Raw genomic sequence first — 23,182 nt, forward strand, 5'->3', positions numbered from 1 at the left:
TTCTCCCTCAGTTTCTCACCAGTAATGGCAGTTGAAGAGTTTCTGGTTTTGAACGATTACAGTTCCAATTTATGTGCCAAGTATAATCTTAGGAATTACTCCTTTCCTACTAGACTATAATAATATAATCATGCCCAAGTAGTATAATGTGAGTGTAAAACACCAATAAAATTGTGCATGTCCTAGGTAAAAGCTATAGATATTTGCAAGTTCCCACAGATTCTTAAATGTGTGTGAAATAAACACAAGTTTTTGCCTTTGTTTTGTTTTTCAAGTCAGGTTATCACACTGACTGTTATGCCTCAAGACCTAAGGCTAATTACTCAACCCTTCTGAACATCAGTTTGCCCACTTGTAAGAAAGATATGATTAGTCTATGATGCCATATAGCTGTGCAGATTAAATACCTAGGACATACCTAGTTGAGCATATGGCACAGAATAACTGCTCTCTAAAGGAGAGATAGTATTATTCATGAAATTCCTATCAAACTTTCATGTGGCATAAATATAATAGTGACTGCCTAAATATTTGTCTTTACATATTATAAAATAGAAATAAACAAGGGGGAGTATATAAAAAAATAACACACGCCCTGAGCATAACTAGAAAGCAAAAGATATATGACTTTTAAATAATTTATAAGCAGTAAAATAGACATTCAACTCTATTAGCTGAGTGAGAAGAACTAGACAGATACTATGGATGTTGTGCAAAAAATATAATTGCTAGAGAATTTGTTTCATATTATTTATAGCTTTAAAAAGGAAATGTAAAAAAAAAAGAAGGAAAATGTGATATTAGTAACAGAAAATAAAATTTAAGGATAAATCAATTAAAAGAGTGTTTCCTCAAGTCTTTTTAAAACCTTTTTATTATTTGGAACAATCAGGAAAATGATTTATACTTTATAGCTACTGGCTATATTCAGAATTGTAAATCAGTGAGGAAATTGAACCTACAGACAGTTTGAAAGATAGACACAACATAGTTACTTTCAGTGTACAAGAAAGCTTAAGCAAATGAGCACAGTCTCGCTGCCGGAAGCTGAGCTATCCAACCAACCTGATGGCAGAGCCCAGGCGGTGGACGGATCGGGACTGCAGGGCTGCCCATCAACAGTGAAACTTCTTGTACTCCCACTTTTATGTAATTTGGCCTTAATAAAAGTGCCTGGGGAATTGTCTGTTGGGGAATTGCCCTCCACAGGCCCCCTGGGAAAAGAACCATTGGGGAAAGAAAATAAGGTTCCTTAAGCTGGAGTTGGACTCTGGCACCTTGCAAATATCTGTGAGCTGGATATGGGAGCATATTGTAGAAGTCAAAATTTTGTTTTTCCTTTAGTGGATCTTCCCAATAACATCCTTTCTTGTTAATACATACTTTCATTTGTTTCTAGAAAACACTACTTTATGAAGCAAAGTTTTGAAAGCTTGTTTTACTTGCTGGTTCCTCAGGGTATAAATAAAAGGGTTCAACATAGGGCAATTGAGGTGTTGAGAATAGCTACCCCTTTGATCAGTGATGCTCTTTCTTTTGCTGAAGGCTTGACATACATGAATATGCAGCTCCCATAAGAGATGGAAATGACAATCAAGTGAGAGGAACATGTGGAGAAAGCCTTTTTCCTCTGAGTAGCAGACGGGATTCTCAGAATGGTGCTAAGAATGCACATGTAGGAAAGAATCACGAATGCCAATGTGAAGAGCAGAGTGACAAAAGCACAGTAAAAGCCAATCATCTCTAAAAGCCATGTATCTGAGCACGAGAGTTGCAAAATGGGGAAATAGTCACAGGAGAAATGATCGATTACATTGGCAGCACAGAAATCTAGCTGGAGGATGAGCATGAGTGGTGGGAAAATGGTAAGGAATCCCCCCAGCCATGACCCAAAGACCAGTAGGGTGCAGATTTTCTTGTTCATGATGGTGGTGTAGTGAAGAGGCCTGCAGATGGCAACGTAGCGATCAAAAGACATGGCAGTGAGAAGAAAAAACTCAGACACACCCATGAAGATGAAGAAAAATAGCTGAGCTAAACAATCATTATAGGAAATGGTCTTGACTTTAGTAATGATTGTCCCCCAAAATCTGGGGATAGACACACTGGTGAATGTAATTTCTAAGGAGAAATTCCACAGGAAGAAAATACATAGGACAGTCTGTCAAGGTGAGGATGATGATGGTTGGGTTTCCAGTGACACTTAATATATAAGCCTTAAGCAGAATGATAAAGATTATAGCCTAAAGCTTTGGGTCATCTGAGATGCCCAAGAGAACAAATTCTAATCATTGTATGGTTTCGCATACTGATTTTTATCATCTTTAAGCAAAATCTGTGAAAAACAAAACAGAGTTTGTGAATGGTAAAGGAATTGAAGATCAAATGTTTGCACTGTTAGTTCCAATGAAATGAAGCCAATGGAACTTTTTTTCCTGTCTGCTTTTTTGCAATATCCACTCAGTCCCATTAAGTAGAAATATTTTGCACATCCTCTGTTGAAAAGGAAAAATGTATTCTTAGGTCTATATTAAAAGTCCACTCACGAGTGACTTTATATAGCATCTGTACTTGTAACCAAATTTTCTATATGTGCAATACATCTCTTATTTATATATTTATACAACAATATTTAGTAATTATATCTGTAATTTAGATATTGAGATATTGTTTTCAGGTTTCCAGGATTGCATGCTTTTAGGACTGAAATATCTAATTTTGAGTTTTAATTTTTATGCCATGTATAAACTTTAGTTTGTTGTAAAGCTTTGTTGGAAACTGATGACTCAAACACAATTCCTGAGCTTAATTAATAATAATTGCCATTATTTTTATTCTTAATATACATTATTTTTAATATGCTCATTAGATAAATGTATTTCTAATCATAAAAATATAGGACTAGAATTGTCTTAGCTGTAATAAGAGTAAAGTTCTTAATTTATGGGAAAAAAAACTTGAAGCCAGTGATATCCATACTTACATAGATAGAGCTATATCAGTAATATAGTCCCTTTATATCATTTTTATGTTCCTCATTTAAATTAACAATTAACTTTGTTTTGTAACTATATTCACTTTGTCTTTTCACTCTTAAACTTGTTTGAGTACAAGAAGGGACTCATAAAGGAGTTTTTTTTTTTTTAATCACAAAATATCTCATTGCCTTCTTTCTAGAAGACTAAGTAAAAAATTCTCTATAAGATTTACTTTATAGAAACCACAAATTGCTAAAATGTAGTCTATATGACTTCTGTCTATGTTGTTTTCTCTTTATCTTAGCAACCAGCTTTTATTTGTGCTATTTATTGTATTTTTTTAAAAAATGAAAATCACTGGCAATGTAATGTGAATCAAGTTAGTATCAGAAATTAATTCTCACATGTCACATTTTATACACTAGAATGAAATTCACTTATTATGCATTGTCACATTTCAAAAAGCTCCTTTTTATGTCTGTACTTCTTTTTACGGCATTAACTGGAGAAGTCAGTAGGTGGTAAGTGTCAAAGATTGTATTGTGCCTTATTTTCCTTGTTTTATGTTTTTTCCTTGACAACCAGTATTGTCTTCCTTTAGAAAAAGACACATTTTTGGGGCGCCTGGGTGGCTCAGGGTGAGCTTCCAACTTCAGCTCAGGTCATGATCTCATAGTTCATGAGTTCGAGCCCCACATCGGGCCCTGTGCTGACAGCTCAGAGCCTGGAGCCTGCTTCAGATTCTGTGTCTCCCTCTCTCTCTCTGCCCTTCCCCACTCACATTATCTCTCTGTTTCTCAAAAATAAATAAACATTAAAAATTTTTTTAAAAAGACATATTTTTGACACATTTCAGCAAAATTGGCATATCAAAAGACAGAGACTGTTAATAGTTTTTGAACAAACTGAAATATTAAAATATAAAATTAAAAATAGTAAATATGTTAAAGTAGTAATTTGGAGATCCCTGCAATGTATTCCAAAAAATAACCTTATTAATGGGAGAAAGATAAAAATACATTTATTCACAATACAAAACATACTTTATTTTTGATATGTCTAATGATCCCAGACAAAAATATAATCCCAGATTTTCTTAATTTGCTTAAAATATGGGAGGCAATGCATTCATAATCTACTTCAGGAGACTTTTTGTCCTTCATTTACCCTTGCTCTGTCTATTGCATTTTCACACACAGAAAATGCAGGCTTGATTGCTATATAGCCTCTGCTAAAAGGAAAGGAATTTTTCTTTATCTCTTTTATCTTTCCATATAAGCATAAACATTGTTGTGACCTAAATTTCAAGAAATTACTATTGTAACCCTGAGAGTGCTTTAAGTAAATTTCCAGGGAATACTGCTTCCTGACTGTAAGGTAAAACATTTCAAAGCTCACTGGATATGATAAAGATTGATACTATCCGAAGATAAAACAAATTTACCTTCTCTAGTCACTCTATAAATGTATGAGAGACCAGAATAAAGAAAATCAGAATGCAGGCAAGATGGTCTTATGTGGTATAGTGATGTCATAACATCCATCTTTCCAGAAAGCTAAGCAATACAGTGAGACTAAAAGCAAACATGTGCCTACCAGTGTGTACAATCAACCTGGTTTCCCCTTGGCTGTATTTAATTTTTCTAGTATGCACATGGCATTCAATCTATACTCAGGAGATAAGTTCTTCTCAGTTGCTTTGGGTTCATTAAATATAGAGCTGAACTCCACCACAGTAAACCCTTCATTGAGGGTGGCACTCAGGTTTTATTCATTGATACATCTCTACCAGAACAAAGAAGAATGAATTAGTCAAGAAAGAATTGTAATATTAAAAAATTTTTTAATGTTTCTTTATTTTTGAGAGAGAGAGAGAGAGAGTGTGAGTGGGAGAGGGTCAGAGAGAGAGAGTGAGACACAGAATCCGAATCAGGCTGCAGGTTCTGAACTGTCAGCCCAGTGCCCGATGCGGAGCTCAAACTCACGAAGGATGAGATCAGATCTGAGCTGAAGTCAGATGCTTAACCGACTGAGCCGCCTAGGCGCCCCCGTAATATTTTTAAAAATCAGAAAGGTATTTTAAACTCATTTTTTCATTTTTTAATTTTAAGAGTTATATAGACTTAATGCCTTGAGAAATAATGTCAGAGAATCAATTATCAAATCAATGGTATATGATGTCAGATGGCATGGCCCTTATGTTTTCTAACTCATCCTCCATTTGCCCTCACATCATCAAATCAACCAGTATTAAATATTTATAGTATATCCTTTCAGAGATTGTTTCTGTATATTCACTCACAAACACAGTCATATTCACACACCCAGAGGCAATTTTTAAAATATAGTAATGCAGTTTTACTACAGAAAATATTTTTGCAATTTTTCTTTTTTTCTTTTTCAGTTAACAATATACAATGGGTATCATTCCTTATAAATTTTCTACATGGGACTCATCCTTTTATAACGAGTTCATGGAACACCAAAGGAGACTTCTAATAATTTAATAATTACATTGTTTGTTAAGATTCAGGGGATTGACTTGCCATCGATTTTACATCATTTACTACAATGCTAAGTCCATTTTTATGCTCATTTGCATATATACAAGTGCTACCTGAAAATATATATGAGTACCAAATCTTGATAGATACTTCAAAATTTCACTCCTACAGACAAGAATGTGTCCTTTTCATTGCATCCTAACCATCACAGGTATTAAAAATCATTTATACATTTTATAAAAGAGAGAAAAAATTGGAGCCATAATTCACATAATGATATAGTATCATATAGATCAGATCACAGTTCCTAGATTTTGAGGTTAAAGTGACCCAATATCTTAGTAAAATTGCAAAATTTATTTAATTTACAAAATGTATTAATCCTTTATATCAATTTCTTTATTCATAAAATGGGAGGACTAGTAGTCTTAACTCATAGGATATTGTAAAAATTAAGTGAAATAATGAATGGAAGTCATTCACCCTCACATATGTTATTTTCCCTACTGGAACTGGTTTCTTTGGCATCTAAATTCACTTCTAATCATTCATAAATGTTAATTTATCTGTTTATTTGCTTATATTTGAGTATAGTTGACACAAAACTATTAGTTATATTGGTACATTAGTTACATTATTACATTAGCTTCAGGTGGAAAAGTAGTGATTCTATGAGTTTATACATTATGCTACATTCACCACAAGTGTAGCTATACAATGCTGTTACCATACAATGCTATTACAATAACATTGGCTGTATTTCTCATGCAGCATGTTTTATTCCTATGACTCATTCATTCCATAATGGAAGCCTGTACCTCTCACTCCTATTTAGCCATTTTGTACCCCTGCTCCCCTCTGGCAACCTTCATTTTGTTCTATTTATGGTCTTTTTGTCTGTTTTTTGTGTTTGTTTATTCCTTTGTTTTGTTAATGCTAGTTTAATTTTACCCTTTATAGTAGTCTTCTTGATTCTTTGATTTTCTCAAACTTTGGTAATTCCCTGTGCTACCTCTTTGTAGTAGTAATTATATTTTGATTGTTAACAAGGCGTCATCCTTCCTAGAATAAGTTTCACAGTGTGCTACACATGTGGTTATTTAAAGTATGAATCCAACAAAGTAGGTTTAGAGGGAACATACCTCAGCATAATAAAACCCATATATGAAAAACCCACAGCTAATATCATCCTCAATGGAGAAAAATGGAGAGCTTTTCCTCTATAGTCAGGAACAAGACCGGGATGTCCATTTTCACCACTGGTATTTAACATAGTACTGGAAGTCCTCGAAATCTGCAAGGAGGAAGTAAAACTTTCACTATTTGGAGGTGACATGATACTATATATATAGGAAACCCAGAGTCACCTGTGTGGCTTTCAGTTGGTTAAACATCTGACTCTTGATTTTGGCTCAGGTCATGCATCATCTCATGGTTTGTGAGATCCAGCCCCACATTGGGATCTGTGCAGACAGCGCCCAGCATGCTTGGGATTCCTTCTCTCCCTTTCTCTCTGCTCCTCCCCAGCTTGTTCTCTCCCTCCCCCCCCCTTTCTCTCTCTCAAAATGAAAAAATAAATGTAAAAAACAAAACCAGAAAAATGAATTCAGTAAACTCACAAGACACAAAGTCAATCTACAGAAATCTGTTGCATTTCTATACACCAATGATGAAGCAGCAGAAAGAAAAATTAAAACAACAATCCCATTTAAAATTATACCAAAAACAATAAGATACATAGGAATAACCTAACCAAAATGGTGAAAGAACTATACTGAAAACTATAAAACTATACTGATGAAAGAAATCGAAGATGACACAAGCAAATGGAAGAACATTCCATGTTCCTGGATTGTAAGAACAAATATTGTTAAAATGTCTATACCACACAAATGCAATCCCTATCAAAATACCAACAGCAATTTTCACAGAGTTAGAACAATCATAAAATTTGTATGGAAACAAAAAAGACCCCAATAGACACAGCAACCTTGAAAAAGTAAAGCAAAGCAGGAGGCATCACGATTCCAGACTTCAAGTTACATTACAAAGCTGTAGTGATCAAAACAGTATGGTATTAGCACAAAAAGAGACACATAGATCCATAGAACAGAATGGAAAACCTATAAATGAACCCACAACTATATGGTCAATTAACCTTCAACAAAACAGGAAATAATATCCAATGGGAAAAAGACAGTCTCTTTAAAAAATGGTGTTGCACAGCAACATACAAAAGAATGAAACTGGACTAGTTTCTTACACCATACACAAAAATAAATTCAAAATTGATTAAATGTGAGAGCTGAAACCATAAAAATCCTAGAAGAGAGTCCAGGTAGTAACCTTTCACATCAGCTGTAGCAATTATTTTCTAGATATGTCTCCTGAGGCAAGAGAAACAAAAGCAAAAATAAACTATTGAGACTACACCAAAATAAAAGTTTCTACACAGCAAAGGAAGCAGTCAACAAAACTAAAAGGCGACCTATGGAATGGGAGAAGATATTTGCAAGTGATACATCTGCTAAAGGGTTAGTATCCAAAAATTTTAAAGAAATTATAAAACTCAACACTCCAATAACATAATCCAGTTAAAAAATGGGCAGAAGACATGAATACACATTTTTTTTACAAAGAAGATATCCAGATATGAAATAGACACATGAAAAGATGCTTAGAATCACTGATCCTTAAGAAAATACAAATCAAAACTACAATAAGGTATCACCTCCTGTCAGAATGGTTAAAATCAACAATATAAGAAATAACAAGTTGGGGCGCCTGGGTGGCGCAGTCGGTTAAGCGTCTGACTTCAGCCAGGTCACGATCTCGCGGTCCGTGAGCTCGAGCCCCGCGTCAGGCTCTGGGCTGATGGCTCAGAGCCTGGAGCCTGTTTCTGATTCTGTGCCTCCCTCTCTCTCTGCCCCTCCCCCGTTCATGCTCTGTCTCTCTCTGTCCCAAAAATAAATAAACGTTGAAAAAAAATTTTAAAAAAAAAAGAAATAACAAGTTTCATAAGGATGTGGAGAAAGGGGACCCCTTTTGCACTGTTGGTGGCAATGCAAAATGGTACAGCCACTGTGGAAAGCAATATGGAGTTTCCTCAAAAAGTTAAAAATAGAACTACCCTATGATCCTGCAATTGCATTACTGGATATATACCTGAAAGATACAAAAATTCAAAGGGATACATGCACCCCAATATTTGTATACATATATATGCATATATAATGGAATATTACTTAGCCATATATGATGGAATATTACTTAGCCATGAAAAATAATGAAATCTTGCTATTTGCAATGATGTGGATGGAGGTAAGAAAGTATTAAGCTAAGCAAAATAAGTAAGTCAGAGAAAGACAAATACTGTATGATCTCACTCATATGTGGAATTTCAGAGACAAAACAAATGAGTAAAGGGAAAAAAAAGAAAGAGGGAGGCAAACTAAGAAATAGACTCTTAACTATAGAGAACAAACTGTTACCAGATGGGAGGTAGTGGAGGATGGGTGAAATAGTTGATGGGGATTAAGGAGGGTATTTGTGATAGCACTGGGTATTGTATGGAAGTGTTGGGTCACTGAGTTGTATACCTGAAACTAATGTTACACTATATGTTAACTAACTAGAATTTAAATAAAGATTTAAAAATAAACACTCAAAAAAGTTAATTGATTTATTAAGGAATAAATGAACAAACAGTTCTCCTTTCAAGATCTGGGATTTACTGAGTAAAAAGAATTTATTTTAGAATACCTTGTTGCAGAGGTCTTACTCTCCCTGGGATATTCTAGAGCTTAATATTTAGATTTGTGCTAGCCTCATGGGAAATTACACTACTTTAGTGGTGATATAATTCATTACCCTGCTTTTATCACTCTTTTTTCTCATTTTTTTCCTCCATTACATTAGAAATATAATTTTCAACCAGGTTGTAAAAGATATTGGAATTTATATGAGTGGGTTACATGGATTAAATATTCATAGTCTCAGGATCTTGACATAATGTCCTATAAATTGAACAAAAAGATGCAGAATGAGTTTCATCTCTTCTTCTTTTTTTTAATATATGAAATTTATTGTCAAATTAGTTTCCACACAACACCCAGTGCTCATCCCAAAAGATGCCCTCCTCAATACCCATCACCCACACTCCCCTCCCCCCCCCCCCCATCAACCCTCAGTTTGTTCTCAGTTTTTAAGAGTCTCTTATGCTTTGGCTCTCTTCCACTCTAACCTCTTTTTTTTTTTTTCCTTCCCCTCCCCCATGAGTTTCTGTTAAGTTTCTCAGGATCCACATAAGAGTGAAACCATATGGTATCTGTCTTTCTCTGTATGGCTTATTTCACTTAGCATCACACTCTCCAGTTCCATCCACGTTGCTACAAAGGGCCATATTTCGTTCTTTCTCATTGCCCTGTAGTACTCCATTGTGTATATAAACCACAATTTCTTTATCCATTCATCAGTTGATGGACATTTAGGCTCTTTCCATAATTTGGCTATTGTTGAGAGTGCTGCTATGAACATTGGGGTACAAGTGCCCCTATGCATCAGTACTCCTGTATCCCTTGTGTAAATTCCTAGCAGTGCTATTGCTGGGTCATAGTGTAGGTCTATTTTTAATTTTTTGAGGAACCTTCACACTGTTTTCCAGAGCAGCTGCACCAGTTTGCATTCCCACCAACAGTGCAAGAGGGTTCCCATTTCTCCACATCCTCTCCAGCATCTATAGTCTCCTGATTTGTTCATTTTGGCCACTCTGACTGGCGTGAGGTGATATCTGAGTGTGTCTCTTTAACAAATGGTGCTGGGAGAACTGGACAGCAACATACAGAAGGTTGAAACTAGACCACTTTCTCACACCATTCACAAAAATAAACTCAAAATGGATCAAGGACCTGAATGTGAGACAGGAAACCATCAAAACCCTAGAAGAGAAAGCAGGAAAAGACCTCTCTGACCTCAGCCATAGCAATTTCTTACTTGACACATCCCCAAAGGCAAGGGAATTAAAAGCAAAAATGAACTATTGGGACCTCATGAAGTTAAAAAGCTTCTGCACAGCAAAGGAAACAATCAACAAAACTAAAAGGCAACAACAGAATGGGAAAAGATATTTGCAAATGACATATCGGATAAATGGCTAGTATCCAAAATCTATAAAGAGCTCACCAAACTCCACACCTGAAAAACAAATAATTCAGTGAAGAAATGGTCAGAAAACATGAATAGACACTTCTCTAAAGAAGATATCCAGATGGCCAACAGGCACATGAAAAGATGCTCAATGTCACTCTTCATCAGGGAAATACGAGTCTCATCTCTTCTAATTTGCTCCCAATACTGATATCACACTATGGACAAAGCCAATGAAAAAAGCAACAATTTGCAATTTCTGAGACTAGGTCTTTGGTTATTTTTAAAGTATCTGCATTGTCTGTTGCCAACTTGACCTTACAAATACTTTCTTAGTTGTTCTCTCAGTGGAGGGGAAAAATTGGGATGCTATTTCTGACAGTTCCCTTCTCTGAATGGTTCTAATTTATATTTTGTCCGTGAGAGGACTTGGTACAAAATTTGGAAGTTGGAAGGGAAGCAGAGGATATTGTTCAGTTTGTAGTCAGGCTGGTGAGTGGAGGCTAGATCCATAGTGGATTTTCAGAAAGTATTTGAGAACTACCTACCCACTTTATTGTTAAGATTATTGGTAGATGCTCTCTCAGAAATAACTGAGAGTCACTATGATTTCCCATTAAGCTTTCTTGACCCATTTTCTATAAGGCTTCAACATGAGATACTTGGTGTTAGTTTCCTCAACATTCTGTCTGGTGTTCAAACGTTTCCTTCTCTATCTCTGTCATTAGTTTTATTTATTTTATTTTTAAAGTTTACTTTTATTTATTTTTGAGAGAGAGAGAGAAGGGAAGAGAGAATACCAACAAGGTTTCACACTATGAGCATAGAGCCTGATGTGGGGCTTGATCTCATGAACAGTGAGATAATGACCTGAGCGGAGATAAAGAGTTGGATGCTTAACTGACTGAGCCATGCAGGCACCCCTATTTCATTATTTTTAAAAGCTACAATTCCTCCATTATCTCCTTTATTTCCAAAGTAGTTACAGAAATCCTACCTTCAAATGAACCCTGACTAATAATAGGACCCATGCTATAAGAATTTACAAATTTGTGATTTCCTATAATTACAATATTTTGTGATTTCATATATATATGACAGTATAACTTTAAAACAAATAAATATGCTGACTCATGAGAGGTTAGCAAAGACAGGAGGTAAGACCGTGTACTATTATTCTTCAGCATCTCTTTGTGAGTATCAACTCCTAAAGATCAACTGAGCTGCTAGCACAAAGGAGAAAAGTAGGTAGAATTTTGCATCATGCTACATTAGAAGAATAGAAGATGTTAATTAGGAGTTGGGATGAGATGCCAAAAAAGCCACAAAATGGTGATGGTATTCCTCTACATGTGTCCTTCTTATGTTCCTCTAAAAATAATTCCTGTAATTCTGTAACTCCAACTGCCATGGAGAATGGGAATTGAGTAGTAGATTCACCAAGGCATAGGGGGAATAACTCCTTCCAATTAGTTTCCCTTTGGCAGACGCTTATCAGAAGGACATTATGGGAGGATACAGGCTTTTAGGGATTGACGTTTCAGTATATGGTGTGTGCTTGATTGTTACAGTGATCAAAGCAAATGACTCAGTCTTGTGGAAAGATTCCTCAGAGAATATGGGCACCAATGTGTGGGAATTGGGAGGGAAATCTGGCTATCACAAAAGATCACCAGAGATCTAAATTTTCTAAATCAAATATGCTAAATTAGATTTGGCTAAATTGCATTAACAAAAAGGAAAAAAGTAAGGATGCATGCAATAAAATGGGTAAATGTCAAAAATATGACTGAACAAGAGAAACCAAACTTTAAAGTTCACAATTTGTGATTTCTTTTATAAGAAATTCCAAAAAGAAAAAAGAGAAGAAAAGAAATTCCAGAAAAAAACAAAAGTAATGTATGTGACCATAGGACATCAGTGGATACCTGAATTCAATGGCAGGCATGGAGAGTAGAGGGAATGGTTTTGAAGAGGCAAAGAGAATTATTTAGTATAATGAAGATATTCTGCATATGTTTTGTCAATATTTGCCCAAATCTATGGGATAAAAATGATTGCATATGCTTTTATGTAAGATATACTTAATAAATTTGATTACATTGACACAACCAGAATGGATCAGGAATTTTTAATTTACAAATGGTTTAAAATATAGAAAGATCCCCAAACACAGAAATAAAAAATTATACCTTGAATTTCTTCCAAGGGTCACTATCATTTGCATAATATAGTGATTTTGACCAACGTCCAGGGTTTGATTATTTCTACACAGAACAATAACTGATAATGTTTATAAATACTGTATACTGCAATCAACTTCTTCCAAACTCTTTTTCATGTTGGCACTTTTTGGCCTCTTCCTATGAATCACAAATGTTCTTAATGGCATCAGAGTGGTAAATCCTTTCCAGAAAATTTTAGATTTACTTTGCCCAGATCCATCAGAGGAATTAATATCTATGGAAAATCTAGCCTTGGGAAATGTATTTCTTAGATTATAAGACTTGAAAATCAAAATTATTTCTTGGTCCATGGGCTGCAGAATAGTTGTGTTAGCAGCCATGAAAACAACATCAATCTTATTGTACAACTCCATGAGAGCTCTTGAGTGGTCAGGCGCATTGTCAGTGAAAAGCAATATTTCAAAAGGAATCTTTTACTGAAAAGTCTCAACAGTGAGCTTAAAATATTTAGTAAACCATGTTTTAAACAGATGTGCTGCCATCTAGGCTTTGTTATTCAATTTACAGAGCACAGAGTGTAATTCTTTTTTTGTTTGTTTATATTTGACAGAGAGAGAGAGACAGACAGAGACAGAGACAGAGTGGGGGAGGGGCAGAGAGAGCAAGAAGGAGACATAGAATCCAAAGCAGGCTCCAGGCTCTGAGCTGCCAGCATAGAGCCCAATGGGAGGCTCCAACTCACAGACTGTGAGATCATGACCTCAGCTGAAGTTGGATGCTTAACTGACTGAGCCACCCAGGCACCCCAGTTTAGCATAATTCTTAAGAGCCCAAGGATTTTCAGAATAGTCAATGAGCATTGGTTTCAATTTAGAGTTACTAGCTGCATTAGCCCTAACAAGAGAGTCAGCCTATCCTTTGGAGCTTTGAAGCAAGGCATTGGCTACTCTTCTTTGCTATAGAAGTTCTATATGGCATCTTTCCCACTATAAGTCTTTTTCATCTACATTTAAAAAATTGGTGTTTAGGCTACCTTCATTAATTATCTCAGCTAGCTCTTCTGGATAACTTGCTGCAGCTACTACATGATACTTCCTGCTTCATTTTGTAATTTTATGTTATGGAGATGGCTTCTTTCCTTAAATCTCATGAGCCTTTTTGGATAAATACCTAGTAGTGCAATTGGTGTGTGTATGTATGTGTGTATATACATACATACATACATATACTTACACACACACACACACACACACACACACACACACAAATAGATACTACTCAGTGATTAAAAAGAGTGAAATCTTGCCATTTGCAACAATGTGATTGGAACTAGAGCATATTATGCTAAGTGAAATAAGTCAGGCAGAGAAAGACAACTATGACTTCAATCATATGTGGGATTTAAGAAACACAGTGGATGAACATAGAGGAAGAGAAGGAAAAATAAGATTAAATCAGAGATGGAGGCAAACCATAAGAGACTCTTAAATACAGAGAACAAATGGGGTTACTAGAGGGGTATTGGGTAGGGGGATGGGCTAGTGGGTGATGGGCATTAAGGAGGACACTTGGGATGAGCACTGGGTGTTATATGTAAGTGATGAATACTTGGGTTCTACTCCTGAAAGCATTACACTGTATATTAACTAACTGGCATAAAAAAATACAAAAACAGCAAAAATGCAAAAATGAAACCTCATGAACCAATCTCTGCTATCTTCAGACTTTTTTTTTTTTTCTGTAGCTTCCTCACCTCTCTCAATCTGCATAGAATTGAAGAAATTGCTCTGGATTAGGCTTTGGCTTATGGGAATGTGGTGGCTGGTTTGATCTTCTATCCAGACCATTACAACTTTCTCCATGTCATCAATAAGACTTTTTCACTTTTGGAGTGCCTGGGTGGCTCAGTCAGTTCAGGTGGCTCATCAGCTCAGGCCATGATCTCGTGGTCTGTGAGTTCAAGCTCCCTATCAGGCTCTGAGCTGTCAGCACAGAGCCCGATAGGGTGTTTGGTTTTTTGTGTCCCCCCCCCCCCCCGTGCCCCTCCCCCACTCGTGCTCTGTCTCGCTCTGCCTCTCAAAAATAAATACATGTTAAAAATTTTAAAGAAAAAAGACTCACTTTCTTATCACTCATGTGTTCGTTGGAGTAGCACTTTTAATTTCTTCAAGAACTTTTTCTTTGAATTCACAACTTAATAATTAGCACAAGAGAACTAGCTATTGGCCTGTCCTGGCTGTTGACATGTCTTCCTCATTAAGCTTAGTCATTTCTAGCTTTGATTTAAAGTGAGAGACAAGTGATTTTTCCTTTCACTTGAACACTTAGAGACCACTGTAGGGTCATTATTTAGCCTAATTTTAATATTGGTGTGTGTCAAGGAATAGAGAGGCCAGAGGAGAGAGAAAGGGGAACAGCTGGTCAGTGGAACAGTCAGAACACACATGACATTTACTGATCACATTTGCTGCCTTATATGGACTTTGTTTATGGGTTCTAAAACAATTACAATTACTATTGTATGTTACTACATCAAAGGTCACAGATTACCATAACAAATATAATGATAATGAGAAAGCTTGAACTCTTGTGAGAATTACCACAATGTGATACAGAGATGAGCAATGCTGTTGAAAAAATGGTGACTACATTTGCTTGATGCAGGATTGCCACAAATTTCAATTTGTAAGGAATGCAATATACGCAAAGTGCAATAAAGCAAAGCAATATCAATAAAATGAGATATTCTTGTACCACATTTTTTTTTTGTCCATTCATCATTTCAAGGTTACTTAGGTTGTTTCTACTTTTTGGCCCTTATGCACGATGCTACTATGGAAATGTGTGTAACAGTTTTTGTGTGAGCGTGTGTTTTTAATTCCTAGAAGTAGAATTTCTGAGTTATATGGTAACTCTATATGTAACTTTTTTCAACGTTTATTTATTTTTGGGACAGAGAGAGACAGAGCATGAACGGGGGAGGGGCAGAGAGAGAGGGAGACACAGAATCGGAAACAGGCTCCAGGCTCTGAGCCATCAGCCCAGAGCCCGACGCGGGGCTCGAACTCACAGACTGCAAGATCGTGACCTGGCTGAAGTCGGACGCTTAACCGACTGCGCCACCCAGGCGCCCCTATTTGTAACTTTTTGATGAGCTGCCAGACTTTTCTGAGTGGCTGCACATTTTACATTCCCACCAGCAATGTATAAGCGTTCCAATTTCTGTACATCATCACTTGTTATTCTGTATAATAGCACTTGTTATTTTTTGTGATGTATATAACCAACATATATGTACACACCACACATACATATTATAACTGCCCTAGTGACTGCAAAATGGTATGTCATTGTGGTTTTGACTTGCATTTTCCTAGTGACTACTGTTCTGGAGCATCTTTTCATGTCATTTGTCCATTTGTCTATCTTCTTTGAAGAAATGTCTACTCAGGGCCTTTGTCTATAGTTTGTTGAGTTTTTGGTTTTTTTTATTGTTCCCTTATAGAAGTTAGTTTATATGAATTTAACCAAGGAGTGCAACACTTGTACAAAAGAAATAACAAAAAAATTTTAAAAGTCCTAAATAAATAAAGGCATCCCATGTTACTGGATAGTAGATTTGACATTGTTAATTAAGATGGCAATATTGCCCAAACTTATCTACTCTATGGAATCAGTGCAATCCTCATTAAAATTTCAACTGCTCTTTTTGCATAAATGGCCAAGCTAATCCTGAAATTCATCTGGAATTTCAAAGGACCCTGAATAATCAAAACAGTATTGAAAATGAGGAACAAAATTGAAAGTAATACTTTCTAATGTCAAAACTTAATATAAACTACTTTGATCAAGACAGTGAGATACTGAAATAGCAATTAAACATAGCTCAAAGGAAGAGAACTGAGAATCCTATACTAGACCCATACATGGATGGTTAATTGATTTTTCACAAGGGTGCCAAGATTATTAATGGGGAAATAATATCCTTTTCAACAAATCATGTTAATGATAACTGAACATTTTTATGCAAAATGTGACTTTAATCTGTACCTCAAACCATACACAAAAATTAACTCAATAGAAATCAAAGACCTACATATAAGATCTAAAACTATAAATTTCTTAAAATAAATGATAAATATACATCTTTGCAACTTTGGATTAAGCAATGATTTTTCAAATATGACACCAAAAGCACCAGTAACAAAATAAAATAAATAAATAAATACATTTATTTGACTTCATCAAAATTAAAACTTTTGTGGCCAAAGTACACTATCAAGAAAGTGAAACAACAACCCAACGACTGAAAAAATACTCACAAACCATATCTAATAAGAGCCTAGTAGTTTTTAAAGAGCTTATTAGAAAGCTTTGGGGGCCTAGAATATAATAACTTGAGGTTATTTCCTTCTAATTGCCATAGAAAAGAAGATGGTTAACTGTGCAGGCTTAAAATAGTAAAATAAATCAGAACACAAACCTGAACTTAATTTTTTTCTTTTCAGAGCCACATGCATAGTAGTTACAGCATTAAATACCTTAGTGATTTTTTCACTCATGTTTCTCTGATGGAAAATTATATTCAATATGGGACTCTATATATTTCAGGGATTTCTTTGAAGGTCATTTTTAAAAAATCTGACAGGGTATCAGTAATGCTCCCTTTAAAAGAATTAAATATATGAGTGAGTACATGCAGGAGTGGGCAGAAGGAAAGTCCAAGGAAGACACAAAAAGTCTGTGTTCATTTATGCCATATATCCAAATGTTCAACAGTTCGGCTCAGTTTGTTTTCCTAAATATCCCTGGAACCATCACCTGGAGCTTCAGATTCATTGACTCTATTGCATTTCAACTCTCAGAAAACTCATTTCGTTTAAAATATTAGCCCTCTAACTTGTCTTCCTGACTCCAACATCCAAAAACCCATCCTCAATATGTTTAACATAGCAGTCTTTAAAAATAAAAATCTACTTGCATACGTTCTTATATTAAAAAAGAAAACTCTCAGGGTGCCTGGGTGGCTCAGTCAGTTAAGCATCTGGCTCCAGCTCAGGTCATGATCTTAGGGTTTGTGGCTGCCCCAGCTCTCTGCTGTCAGCATGGAGCCACTTTGGCTCCTGTCCCCCTCTCTTTCTGCCCTTCCTCTGCTCTCTCTCTCTCTCTCTCTCTCTCAAAAATAAATAAACATTAAAAAAAACAACAAGAAATAAAACTCTCATTGGAGCCACATGCATCAGAATCAGCCACAGTCCATGTTTCTATACAGCAATCCAGACAAATTGAAAAGACATTTTAGGGATAAGAACATTGACTTTGTTTAAAAAAAGCTAACCAGGTGTGTGATTCTTATTCACTCCAGATTTTTAGGTCTCTAGACCTACCAGATAAAGTCCTGGTGCATTTTAGGACATATGAGCCTTTTATGATTTGAAGCCTGCCTTTTTTTCTTGCCTTGTTGAAAATATTGGAATGACATTTGAAGAATTTCCTAGAGCCCCAGTGGTAGCGCATGTTGTTATATTGATGTCTGTATAACTGATAACATTCTTATGATGAATATCTAATACGTTTTTTTTTTTTTTGAGAAGGTCAGTACCATGTTTTGTAAAGTAAATGAAATTTAACATTTGTGTTGTTAACTAAAGAGAGGACTCTTGCTGAGGCACAGAAAGGAATGCTAATCATAAAGAGAAACAGGAAAGGATAGATGTATTGTGCTGAAAGCTCTGGTTAAAATATTATCAGGTTAACTAATTGAAGGGCAGATTAAGCTAATTTATGAAATGAGTAAACATTTCTATTTACTTTTTTCTCCAAGTTTTAAAAATTAAAGTTTCTTTTCATTTTTTGAAAAAATAGAAAGTCTTTTGGAGTATATCTTTGAAGGCTTGTTTCACTTGCTGGTTTCTTAGAGTGTAAATGAAAGGGTTTAATAAAGGGGCAACTGAGGTATAGATAACAGTTACACCTTTGGATAAAGTTACCCTTTCCTTTGCTGTTGGTTTTATGTAATTAAAGATACAGCTACCATAAGTAAGGGAGACCACAATTATATGAGAAGAACAAGTAGAAAAAGCCTTTGTTCTTTTCTGAGCAGAGGGGATTTTTAGAATGGTCTTGATAATATATGTGTAAGAAAGAATCACTAACAGCAATGTGACTAGGAGTGTTAAAATAGCTAAGACAAATGAAAATAATTCCAGGAAATGAGTATCAGTGCAAGAAAGCTGCAGCACAGGGGAAATGTCACACATGAAATGATCAATTACTCTGGAAGCACAGAATTCCAGTGTCAGTCCCAAGGCCAATGGTGGAAATGTAAATAGAAAGCCTGATGTCCATGAACTGAATAGAAGTTGGTAACACACTTTGTTGTTCATAATCACTGGGTAATGTAGGGGTTTGCAGATTGCTACATAACGGTCAAAAGACATGGCAGCCAGTAGGTAAAATTCTGTAATTTCTAATAAGAGGAAAAAGAATAACTGAGATGCACAACTGTCATAGGATATTGTTTTGTTTTTAGTCACGATGCTTATCAGGAATCTGGGAATACAGACTGTTGTCAATGAAGCTTCCAAGAAGGAGAAATTTCGGAGGAAAAAATACATGGGAGTCTTGAGGCGGGGATCTAGCAAGGTAAGAAGGATGATGGATAAGTTCCCCATTACACTCAACACATAATTTAGAAAGAGAAATACAAAAATCACAATTTGCAGTTGTGGGTCATCGGTCAGTCCTAGGAGAATGAACTCCATCTCTCTTGACTGATTCCTCATTTCAGATTTGAGTCCTATGAAATAGACATAGGAAAACAACCCCAAAAGTGGAAAGAAGAAATTTTTTTTTAAAAACTACAAACAGAAAGATAAACATAGTCAGAAATGTAAACAAGTTTAAAAGGTTGATCCAATTTAACAAGACAGATGATACTTAAAATTATAGCATAGATCAACCTATGCAGCCTCTGATTGTTCCATTTGAGCCACAGTTATAACAGTATTGAATGTTTTCTTTTTCCCTATTTGCAATTGAAAGATAATTTAAATTTGAGCTGATCATCTCCAGATGAGCTGAATTCTGTTTAAATGTTCTAAATAAACATAAGTATGACTTTAAATGTATTTTCTTTGTATATCTTATAAATTATTGAAAAAATACTTATAACATCTAGAAAATTGTACCAATGTCAACTTACAGCGTTTATTCAAAAGTCCTTAGCTCACTAGAACACTTAAAAATATGTGAAATACAGAAATAATGACAATTACATATTTTTATATGATTGAAATATTCTAATAATTAATATTCATTAATTATTTTGTCCCGATGTAGTACATCCCCATTGTTCCTTCATCTCATTTCACTTTATTATTTTTCTTTGGTTTCAAACACATCAGTCTTCTCATATTAGTTGCATTTAATCAGGAAGTTTTGACTATTGCATCTGCATGAAAATAGAAAAATCTATGACAGTTCTAAAGTCAATGGATATTATCTGACTTGTACTTGCAGAATTGCTTTTTATATATGATCTAGATATTTATTGCTAATTATAAATGACTTACCATATCTTGGATACATTGATATACTTTTCTCCCTGTGGGAATATGGTAAAAACAGGAGTAAAAAATAAATGATGAGTATTTTCTCTCTTACAATATTATAAAAAAATTCAATATTTTAAGAGGAAATTTAATTCCAAAGGTTTTCTGGAGAAGAATTCTAAAACAGATATGTATTCTGGAAATTATCTGCATCTTTTAATATCTTTCACTTTCACTCACGCTCATTAAAATGACCCAGACATTACAAATAATTCAGTTAAAATCCTCTTTCAGGCCAGATAAGATTCATTTTCTGTCTTCTTTTCTTATATATTAAAATGAAGGAGAATATCTCCATAAAAATTCTAAGTGAAAATGCAATGCTCTAAATAGAAAGATGTTTTAGGAAGTTTCCCATATGAAAGGAACCCGAATTTTGTAACAAAGAATTCTTGCTTCAAATTGTGTGCTAACAATTAGAGCCACAGTTTTATCATTTTGCTCATAAGAGACACACGGGGATTAATTAAAATTACAAAAAAAAATAATGCCCCCTAAGACTAGTGTCAGGGGGCATGTATGTAAAATATAAAATAAAAACAATAACAATCAAAAGAAAGAAGGAAGGAAATAAAAACTGTGAATTGCTTTAACCATAGAACTGAATTTCTTTGGGACACCTGGATGACTCAGTTGGTTAAGCATACCACTCTTGATTTTGACTCAGGTCATGATCTCACAGTTCATGACAGTGTGGAGCCTCCTTGGGATCCTCTCTGTCCCTCTCTTTCTGCTGCTCCCCCACTTCTCTCTCTCTCTCTCTCTTTCTCTCTCTCTCTCTCTCTCTCTCTGTCAAAAATAAATACATTTAAAAAACTTAATTTCTTTGACTATAAAACAGAACAGATATTCCCCCCAAAAGGTAGCTAGAACTAATTTAAACTTTAAAGTTGATGCCAACAAGCATTTCACATATTCCACTTCCCTGGGATAATATGACCAATTCTACATGTAAGAGGGTTTACCCCAAAAAGAAACCTCTCTCTTGCTTCCTAGTCAATGTTAGGATTTCATTAATTTATGACACATGCCCCAAATTGAAGGTGTACGGCAGTACCTACATGTTTCCTTATTTTTAAATTTTGAAACAATATAAACATAAATAAAAAGAACAAATACACAATGAAGATCTTTTATTCCTGCACCATTTGATCCTCCATCTGCTCTCAGTAGAGTAGTATGTGTTTATGACAAAAAAGAATATGTTCTACTAGATAAGTACAATATAACCATTGCTATCAGGACATTAACATTGCTACATTATTAACATGTTCTTCTCCAATCCTATTTAAGTTTCACCAATTGTCTAAAAATTTTCTTTATACAAAAAAAATTCAATTTAGAATTACATGTTACTTTAATTACCATGTTTTAGTCTCCTTTAATTTGGAATAGTTCCCTAGTCTTTCTTTCACTTTCTTTTTTTTTTTAAGTTTTTTTTTTTAATGTTTATTTATTTTTGAGAGAGATGGAGAGACAGAGTGCAAGCAAGGAAGGGGAAGAAAGAGAGGGAGACGCAGAATCCGAAGCACGCTCCAGGCTCTGAGCTGTCAGTACAGAGCTGGTCGCGGGGCTCAAACCCACAGACTGAGAGATCATGACCTGAGCCAAAGTCAGATGCTTAACCAACTGAGCCACCCAGGCATCCCTGTCTTTCCTTCACTTTTAAGAATGTTGGTTGCAAATTCTTTTTTTCCTTTTTCTTTGTTTTTTCTTTAAATTGACTATAAGCACACTTAAAAATTTTTAATCCAGCGTAGTTAACATACAATGTTGTATTTGTTTCAGGTGTACAATATACTGATTCAACAATTGTATGGATTACTCAGTGCTCACCATGATAAATGTACTCTTGATCCCTTCATCTATTTCATTCATCCCCTCACCCACCTCCCCTCTGGTAACCATCACTTTGTTATCTATAGTTAAGAGTGTTTTTGGTTTGTCTTTTTTTTCTTTCTTTCTTCATTGGTTTTATTGCTTAAATTCCACATGAGTGAGATCAAATGGTATTTGTCTTTCTCTGACTGACTTATTTTGCTTAGCATTATACTCTCTAGACTCATCCATGTTGATGAAAATGGCAAGACTTTATTCTCTTTTATGGCTAACTAATATTTCATTACATGTATATTTATATATATACACACATACACCTTCTTTATTCATCTATCCATGGACACTTGGGCTGCTCCTACGTTTTGGCTATTGTAAATAATGCTTCAGAAATATAGGGGTGCATGTATCTTTTCAATTTGGTATTTTCATATTCTTTGGGTCAATGTCCAGTAGTGGAACTAATGGATCTTATGGTAGTTCTATTTTTTTTTTTTAAGAGATGGGGGGGGCGGGCAGAAGGAAAGAGAGAGAGAGAGAGAGAGGGAGGGAGGGAGGGAGGGAGAGAGAGAGAGAGAGAGAGAGAGAGAGAGAGAGAATATCAAGCAGGCTTTGTATCTGTACAGAGTGTGTGGGGCTCAATCCTACAACCCTGGGATCATGACCTAAGCCGAAATCAAGAGTCAACTGACTGAGCCACTCAAGCACCCCACAACTTTTAATTTTTTAAGAAACCTCCATATATACTGTCTTCGACAGTGGCTGCACCAGTTTGCATTTCCACCAATAGCGCACGAAGGTCCCTTTTTCTCCACATCAGCATCAGTACTTATTGTTTCTTTAGTTTTTGTTTTTAGCCATCCTAACATGATTTTTCCTTTTGTTTTCTTATGTCATGAGACATATCTAGAAAAATGTTG

General features: G+C 35.3%; 1 protein-coding gene and 1 pseudogene across 1 annotated transcript; both read right to left on the reverse strand.

Moving 5' to 3' along the window:
• Positions 1-741: 741 nt before the first annotated feature.
• LOC121038422 (olfactory receptor 6C3-like) lies at positions 742-2,600 on the reverse strand (annotated as a pseudogene).
• Positions 2,601-17,952: 15,352 nt separating this feature from the next.
• LOC121039031 (olfactory receptor 6C6-like) lies at positions 17,953-20,422 on the reverse strand. The gene is made up of 2 exons (XM_040489039.1): positions 20,388-20,422; positions 17,953-20,266 (listed from the first exon to the last, which is right to left on the reverse strand). The coding sequence occupies exon 2, from the start codon at positions 19,596-19,598 to the stop codon at positions 18,660-18,662; it is 939 nt and encodes a 312-aa protein (XP_040344973.1). The 5' UTR covers positions 19,599-20,266; positions 20,388-20,422; the 3' UTR covers positions 17,953-18,659.
• Between the last annotated feature and the right edge of the window lie 2,760 nt (positions 20,423-23,182).

Source organism: Herpailurus yagouaroundi, unplaced genomic scaffold, assembly GCF_014898765.1.
Source record: "Herpailurus yagouaroundi ecotype Mexico unplaced genomic scaffold, PumYag 166, whole genome shotgun sequence".
Classification (NCBI taxonomy): domain Eukaryota; kingdom Metazoa; phylum Chordata; class Mammalia; order Carnivora; family Felidae; genus Herpailurus; species Herpailurus yagouaroundi.